The sequence below is a fragment of the Hydra vulgaris genome, chromosome 15 (assembly GCF_038396675.1).
Source record: "Hydra vulgaris chromosome 15, alternate assembly HydraT2T_AEP".
NCBI lineage: Eukaryota > Metazoa > Cnidaria > Hydrozoa > Anthoathecata > Hydridae > Hydra > Hydra vulgaris.
In genome coordinates, this window is record NC_088934.1 from 45,258,392 (window position 1) to 45,267,448 (window position 9,057).

General features: G+C 26.8%; 1 protein-coding gene and 1 long non-coding RNA gene across 2 annotated transcripts; one reads left to right on the forward strand and one right to left on the reverse strand.

Annotated features, from left to right (window-relative positions):
• The first annotated feature begins 4 nt into the window (after positions 1-4).
• Positions 5-2,437, forward strand: LOC136091293 (uncharacterized). The gene is made up of 3 exons (XR_010643873.1): positions 5-125; positions 592-703; positions 1,379-2,437. It is a non-coding gene; the product is annotated as an uncharacterized LOC136091293 (long non-coding RNA).
• On the reverse strand, positions 1,169-4,621 carry LOC100215489 (uncharacterized). Its single transcript, XM_065818670.1, has 4 exons — positions 4,213-4,621; positions 3,415-3,727; positions 2,065-3,131; positions 1,169-1,916 (listed from the first exon to the last, which is right to left on the reverse strand). Exons 1-4 carry the CDS (start codon positions 4,294-4,296, stop codon positions 1,341-1,343), a joined length of 2,040 nt encoding a protein of 679 aa, XP_065674742.1. The 5' UTR covers positions 4,297-4,621; the 3' UTR covers positions 1,169-1,340.
• Positions 4,622-9,057: the final 4,436 nt, after the last annotated feature.

A 9,057-nucleotide genomic window follows, 5' to 3' on the forward strand; every position in this document is an offset into this window, starting at 1 on the left:
AGAATTTATGTTTTTTTTTTGCTTTAAGTTAAATAGATATTAAAAAATACGAATCTTTTTTGTTGAATTTTTTTTTTTAAATATATTTCAACATTCAGCAGCATAAAAGGGCGACTCTAAATCGAGTAAGAACAGTTTTAATTTAAATTATGAAACATTGAAATTATTTTTCTAAAACTATGACAATTAAATAAGTATCAAAAAGACTTTTTTGTCGATTTTTGTTTTCTGTATGAACTGCAAAATAAGATTTAGAAAAACCACTTTAAAAAGAATTCCGAAAAGAACTGTTCCAAATGCAATTATGCAAGTTTTTGCATGTTGTAAAGCTTACTTAGTTTACTTGAGTCAAGTAATAACACTTTACACGACACTAGATTTCTTGACGATGTTCGCGTAAATTAAGCCTAAAATACAGACTTTTTGAAGAAAATATATTTATAAATGGCTTAACTCTATATAAAATAGCAATTAATTTGATTAAAAGATTCAAAAAGCCTCCCTACTGATATTTTTTGAGCGTAGAAGCTTTTATAGTGCAAAATTTAACAATAGCATATGTAACAGATGATGTATACATTTTATTTATAGAAAAGTGAAACGAAGTGTCCATAGATTGACTGTTTAATTTGGGACAAGTGCAGTAAAATATAAACACACTGATTGAGGGTCATGAATTATATAACGTTAAAGTATTGTTTAGGTAGGTTTTATAGTAGCTATGTTTTAAGTAAAACTCTTAGTTATGGGTATGTACACTTTACTAGAAATTACGCAGTTTGACTGATTTAATATAAATGCTGTAATATTTAAACTTACGGTAAATCGATCTTTTATTGTATAAATAACAGTAGAATAACAATTTATTATTGAAAAAAATTATTTATAATTTTCCCCGAAATCTATTCAGAATACGATTTTAGTTTGATTTCAGAAATCGTTAGATTAAAAAAAAAAAAATTTAAGTTTCTTTCAAACTTTTGTCTATTTTTTACCCAAAAAAGATTAAAACGTTTTTCCATGCTATCAAAAACAATTTTTGATTAAAGCAGTGATTAAATTCACGGACAACAGGTGGAAAAATACTTTATAACTGTCTGGTTTTGAACTTTGTCTGATTGATATTAAAAACCACGTAAGAACTAATAAAAATAAATAATAAAAATACTTGAGAAAAATAAAAAATTTATTATTGTATACTAATTCTGATAAAAATACTTAAAAAACATATACATTTTTTACTGCATACTATATATACATACGTATAAATAATTTAAAATATCTTTATTATTTACAAAAAAAAATTCTTAAAAAAGTGATCAATTTAAATAAATTTCTTTTTAGTTCACATCAATGAATTTAAATAAACTTTTTTTAGATTGAGGAAATTGACTTTGAGTTGGTCCAACAAATGTTTTTGGTAAAGAATTTATGATTTTAGAAGACTTATTTGAAAAAACATCCGTTTGTAAACATTTAAATGGAGTCATTTTATTTACAGTGTTTTCAGAAAAATTTCTCTTATTATTTATCTGCATTGAGATGTTAACGTTACAAACAGAAGCAACTACACTTTCTAACGATTCGTTGCTAACAGTTAGATTTGTTGATTGTGATAAACAAATTTTATTTGGTTGAAAGTATATTTGCTGATCCATATAAGTAGTTGGTTGTACATATATATGCTGATCTGTGCAATTAGTTGATTGTAAATTGACATGCTGGTCAACGGAACCAGTTAATTGTAAACTGACATGCTGATATATGCAATCAGTTGGTTGCAAATTTATTTGTTGATTCAAAAATCCTGATTGCATATTTTTTTGATGAGCCATGCAATCATTTGATTTTAGATTTATTGGTTGATTCCTACAAACAGCTGGCTGCAAATTTACTACTTGATTAAATCTCCTATTCTAATTTTAAAAAAATTACAAATATATATAACTTTATAATAAAATATTAAAATAATAATAATAAAAAACATAACTTTATAATACATATATATTTTTGAAATAATATAAAATTTCAATTCTTAAAATAAAAAAAAAACTAAAATGCTACCTCAGTTATTCCATCTACAGTGCCAGATAAAACATTTACTTTATTTAATGATAAAACATCAACTCTGTCTGGCAATATTTCTTTTATGGATTGAATCTCATCGTTTATTTGAATAGATTGACCAACAACTTGTATACTCCCATCATCCATTACATTATATAAGAAATTTTTAGGAGAAAGCAGAGGTGAAAAATCTACTTTATTTTCATTGAGGGACTTGTTAACACCTTCATAATTAGTTTTTGAACTATTGATTCCTTTACAAAATTGTTCATTAATTGGAGTTGGACAAGAAATTCTTTCTGGTACAGGAGGAGATATATCGTCAATAGAAGTTAGCTTTGTTAAGTTTTCATTATATTTTGTACTAGAAGATAGTACACATGGCTTTGTACTTCGATCTAAATCAGGTGGTTCTGGTCCTCTTTCCAAATCAAACCCTTGTTGTCGTAGATTTTTAAATACATTTTTTTTCTTTGATAAATAGTATTTTTGTCTTAATTTTTCTTGAAATTCTTTCAAGTTATTTTGAGCAATTTTTTCTGCACAAGTTTTAGATTCTTCTTTATTTAAAGTATCGTCAAAGCTTTTAAAGCCTCTTGAAACATTATGAACCTGAAGCTTAACTTTCAACGGCTCACTTGAGCGACGAGGACCTGTTTTTGAAGGTAAATCAGATAACTTGTTAAGTGAAGTACTTGTAAGAGATTTTTGGCTAACAACAGATAATCCTTTCTTACATTTTATAGTGTTCATAAAACCAGAAGTAACCAATCCTAACCTATGCTCTAGCTGAACTTTTTTACTTTCCTTGACTGTTTTATGGTCTGAAGTATCATTTATAGCCAAAGTTGACAAAGATAAGTTTTTTACACTTTTTTTCTTTTTATCAATACAAAATGACCTATCACGAAATATGTTAGAATCATTCATATCAAGAATAAAACTGTTAACTCCATTTTCAAAAGAATTATCTTGACAATTTTTATTTTTGTAAACATTACTATCAGCTGTTTTTCTTTCATCACTACTAGCAAAAATGCTATTATTTATGCTGTCTTTGAAATCTAACAAATAAAAATATTATTATTATTATTATTATTATTATTATTATTATTATTATTATTATTGTTGTTACTATTATTGTTATTATTATTATTGTTATTATTATTATTATTATTATTATTATTATTATTATTATTATTATTATTATTATTATTATTGATTACAATAACAACATAATAATGATAATAAAGCAACGACAACAACGATAATAAAAAATATGATACAAAAAATAGAAACAGCAAAAATAAAAAATAAATTGAATTAAAAAAAAAACTATATTAGTACCAGACTCTGTGATCTGCAAAAAATTTTCAAATGATAAAAATCCACATTTTAAACTGTTTTTTATTTCCAAAAAAGAATTTATCCATTCATCTTGCAAAACAGAACTAACACACCCAAAAATAAATTTCTCAGTTTCTTCACTTTCAATGACTACTTTAAAGGCATACTGGTGAGATTTTAAACTATTAACTTTTTCAACAAAAGTAACAGATTCGATATTGTGTGATATACTCAAGTCTATAAGTGATTCATTTCCATATAGTTCAAGGGCAAAAGGATTAGAACGCAAAACCAAATAAGTCTTGTTCAAACTCTAAAAAAGTTTTTTTTTTAATTAAAAAAAAAAAAAAGTATTACTTATTTGCCAAAGTCTATAAATAGACACGACACAATATTGTTTTCCATCAAGTTGGTATTTCAATACATGCTTAATGATATGAAGACCATATTTTTTTACTTTTTATTATTAACTATTTAATTAACTAACAAATGCGTCCGCATTTAAAGTGTATCTCTATAATTATGATTTCTCTGATCTAATGGCAAGTGTTATAGAAAACGGATGTTTAATTGCAACGCTTAATCCGGTCTCGTGTGATATTTATAAAAAAGAGTTCTGGTAATAATACCAGACAAATATATTCTTATGCTTAAATAAAATTAATACTGGCAGTAGCTTCTATTGATAATAAAATTGATTATTTTAAATTAACTGTTAAATAGTATCTGATTTTTTTAAATTTTGCAAATACCTATGACGTTTAAAAAAAAGCATGTAACAAAAAATAAAAAATTTACCTTCGAAAATACTGATGATTTCTTTACAATCTTAACATCAATATAACCTTGTCTTACAATTTTATGATGTGAAGCTGACCTCATATTTAATAAATAGTTTTATAATATCTCGCTGTAATAAAAATTTAAAAAAACTTTTGATGTTCGTATGATAAATTATTTGTTAATAAATAGTTAAAAACGTTATTTTAAAAGCAAACACGAAATTCGAAACGAAACTAACTTAGAAACTACATTAAAGGAGGCTCAGGCTGAAAATAGAATTTTAGGTTAAAAGTATTTTAAGAAACATCTCTTTTTATTTCGTTTTCAAAATAATTTTTTTTTTTTGAAGTCGTTTAAAATAAAAAAAATCATGTTGCATTTTCTTCATTGGCACAGTTTTAGACGCAAAAAGATTTTCAAAGAGAAATCAATTAAAGTAAATTATGAAAAATGTACATAAAAGTACTAAAGTAATTATTTATTTAAAAAAATAACAACAAAATAAACAATAACAGTCAAACCGAGAGTTTTCTTGTCATTTATCTAAATGACAAAGTTCATACCAATTAATTATCATTTTTCAACAAATTGAATTATATCAGTGGAAATTTTAAGAAAATGATGAGGAAGCAATTTCTTAAAAATTTGAACAATTCTAGCAAAAATCCTCAAAACTAAAAATCTGCCGACTTAAATGTGTCAAATTACCAACTAGCCGACTAAATTCCTGACTAAAAGTTGAATACCTGTATGAAACTGTTCATGGATTAAACTATAAAAATACTGAATATTATATTACAGGGTCGACGTCACGTTTTCCGAAGTTTTACACTTATTAGTAACTATGATTCAATAAAATTCTTAGAAATTCGTATTGATGAAAATTTATCATGGCTTCCCCGTTTAAGTTATATTCAATAAAAATTAGTAAAATAATTGGCTTGATGTACCGAACTTGTCCATATGTAACATCAGAAAGTCTGAAACTAGTATATTTTGGCCTAATACATTGTCTCATTTACTATTTCAATATTGCATGGGCTAGTACTCAACCGACAAAACTTAAAAAAATATTTTCTCAACAAAAACATGCATGCAGATTTATATATAAGAAAAAAAAAAAGAACAAAACCATTAATAAAAGACATGCAAATGATGAATATTTATGAAATCAATATTTACCAACACCTAACTTTTATGTATAAATGTAACAACAGTTTGATTCCAAGAAACTTTAATGATAAATTTACGAAAAATGTAAATAAAAAGTATTCTCTTGAAATAAACCAATGGAATACTTATAAATTGCCAAGAATTAGACTTTTCAATCCTACCCACGTTTTTAAAAAAAAATTAATTTTTTTATACAACCCTCCTAGCTATATAAATTATTAAAAACAATTCAAATATTCATTTTTAATTATCTTTTTTAAAATATTTTTTAAAAAGTTTTTCTATATGAAAATACTTGAAAAAATGCATCTAAAATACAAAGAAAATACAATATATTTATAGTATATTTCGAACATCAGTTCTTCTCAGTACATCCAAGTCTTTGTAATATACAACCCAGTCGTCCGGGCAACGTCCGTAAGACATCCGACGGACGTCCCGCGGACAACGCATGCCCACTGGAAAATAACCTTTCTGATTTGAGATGAAAATGGGTGAGCATGATTTCCCGGGCAGTATGATAATTTAGCTTTTACTCGTTTATTTTTGGCTTTTTTTAACAAAGATTGCTGTTTTATTACCGATTATATTGTTTATTTGTAGTATTTTTTATCAACCATTAAATCAATCAATTGAGTTAAAAAAAATAGTACAGTTTTTCAACATGAAAAGTGATTTTTTGAAAAAAAAAAAAAATTCAAATAAATTTTAATTTAGATTTCCGTATGAACTTACAACCATTTTATTATTGTGTACTTATATGTGTTAAGTGTAAAATAATTTTGTTTTTTTAGTCGCTTAAAATATTTACAGAGGTTTTTGGCACCAATATGTCAACTATACCACTTTGATCGTTAAATATTCGGGGCTCATTGATCAGATGATCATTGATCGGGGCTCATTGATCGGATGATCAAAATACCCTATATAACTTATATTAAAAGACTTATACTTTTTGTTTAACTTTATACATTTAAACGAATGACATGTACTTACAATAAATAAAAATCTTTTATATAACAAGTAGTATTTTTTAACATTTCATTTTTAAAATGTTACAATGTTAAAAATAAAATTAATAATATTAGCTTTTAGTTTTACACAAGTTTTACGATTAGTTTACATAAGATTATTATGCAAAATGCTTTTTTTTAAAAATAAATATCTAATATTAACTTTTTTTTTTTTAAATTTTCAGATCTTTAAATGGTTAGGTAAAAAAAAAAAAAACAGCAGACAGAGTTGTTTTACCATGTAAAACAATAAAAGCAGCTGTTTATGAAGTTTTTGAGAAAGCCTGCCCATTGAATGTTGTAACTCGCAAGTTTAGCATAAATCAAATAACTTTAAAAAGATTTTGTCTTAAAAATCAAATCAAAGTAAATCTTTTAAGCCTAGTTACAACAATAAACAAGTTTTTTTCCAAAAGATGAACAAGGTTTACTAAGTTGTTTACTACTTGAATTGAAAATGAACTATGGGCTTTCAATTAAGTCAACTCTATTATTGGCATAAGAGTTTGCTGTAAAAAATAATAAGATCTGCCCATCATCATATACTAAAAATAAATTGCAGGAATGGGTTGGTTGCAAGACTTTATAAAAAGCAACCAGAGCTGTCTCTACGAACACCTGAAGCAACTAGCTCTGCTCGATCAACTGCCTTTAACCGACACACTGTAGGATAATTTTTCAAAACCTCAGAATTGTAAGAAAGCGAAATAAATTTGATTCTTACAATATACATAATGTTCATGAAACTGGTTTAACAACCATACAAAAGCCAGTAAAAGTGTTAGCAGGTAAAGGAAGTAAATAAGTTGGAAGAATCACATTTGCAGAACGAGGAGCATTGGTAACTGTATGTTGTGCTTCAAATGCAAATGGAAACTTTATTATTCCACTATTTCTTTTACCTAAGATAAAATTTCATGATTACACAATAAAGGAAGTTTCTACTGGATTGCAAAATTCATATTTCTGTCGGAGATTTGGAATTTGCAATTCAACATGGAATTACAATGCTGAGTTTTCCTCCCCATTGCATCCATAAATTACAACCATTGGATAGTACTGTTTTTGGACCGTTTAAAAGGTTCTACAATGTTGCATGTGACAATTTGATGGCCAATTCAGAATTTTTTTAAAATGATAAGTATTTACCATCATCAATAACAAATCGTGCTGCTCCAAATATAGTATACACAATTCTTGTGGAGCCTGAAATGTAGGTAGCACATCATAAAATAAGTTTTTAAGCAAACTGTCACCAAGCATTGTCTTATTATTCTCACCTGAGGATTTGAAACCTTACCCAAAAGCATCTGCTAGAAAAAGAAATGTTAAGAGTAGGCAGCTAAAATCCAGGATCTCAATTGATGCTCCAATCAGAAATGGAATTTGCTAATTAGAAAAAAAGAAAACCCTAAATCAAACTAACCAACAAACGAAAATTATGACAAAAGATAAAAAAATGGAAGAAGTTAAAAATTACTTGCTTAGGAATAAAAAAACAATGTAAAGTAAAAACAGCTTCTGGCTATGGTAACACGTTATAAAAAAAAAACCTTATAAATTAAATTTTATGCACTTGTTCTTATTTTTTTTTTTATTTTTTTTTTTTAAGTGCCCTAAGAAGTCCTTACGGTCTTGTCACAGAACACCGCGGAAGTGCATTTAACCAGGAAGTTCACGCCTCCTTCCTTACCGTGACGCGAAAATTTGTCTAGAGCTCGTTTTAAACCTAGATCTCCTGCTTATAAAGCAAGCGCTCTAAACACTGCGCCACGGCCACACAAATTTTAACGTTGGTTCTAGTAAATAATTCGCCAGAAAAAGATCCCCACAAAAATAATCCCCCCAAAATAACCTCCCGCGAAAAAAATCCCGTAAAAAATCCCTTTAGAGAAATTTTTTATTGTTTATTTATTTTTTTAAACTGATAGGTTGACTGCCATAACCATAACCGTCCGCAAATGTAGCGGATTTTTATTCCTTGTATGTTCTACCTATTTGCCAGTCGATGTGTGTTCACTCCTTGCATATTCAACCTATTTTTCAGTTGATGCATGTACAATTCTTGAATGTTCTATTTTAATGTATCTATTTTTCAATCAATGAATGTATACTTGCATATTTTAACTATTTGTTAGTCAATATATAAAATAATGAAGGATTAAGGTTTTGCTTGTAACATATTTGTTGTTACATAATATGCATGTATAAAATATTTATATTATGAATTGCAATAAATTCTGGAAAGAATTTAAAAGAAAAAAAAAACTGATTTAAATATAGATATTCTTATAAATCAATTAGAGTAACATTTTAAAAAGTTATTTAGTGAACGCTAATGGTCAGACCGGTATGAGTAGGGAAATGCTTAAAATACTAGTTCAAGTATGGAGAAACCATAATGGTCTTTTTCAGACAAAGATGTCCTTTGCAATAGGTTTTTTGTATAAGACAAGACTTTTTCTCGATAGTAAATCACGTAATATGCTTTACTTTAGTCTTGTTCATAGTCAGCTTTTGTACAGAAAATTGTATGGGCCAGTACCCATAAAACCAAACTGCTAAAATTGCAAAGCCTGCAAAACAATGCATACCAAGCAATTAATTATTTAAATAGGTTAGTAAACCCAGCCTCAGTGATGAAAAGCATAATGGTTCTAGATATTGAGAAACT

Bases quoted from the DNA above. Each gene is read 5' to 3' on its own strand.
- LOC100215489 (XM_065818670.1), bottom strand. From the start codon at position 4,296: ATGAGGTCAGCTTCACATCATAAAATTGTAAGACAAGGTTATATTGAT. The intron at 3,132-3,414 runs GTACTAATATAG...TTTATTTGTTAG, and splicing joins TTTGCAGATCACAGAGTCTG to ATTTCAAAGACAGCATAAAT. The intron at 1,917-2,064 runs GTAGCATTTTAG...TTTTAAAATTAG, and splicing joins CTGTAGATGGAATAACTGAG to AATAGGAGATTTAATCAAGT.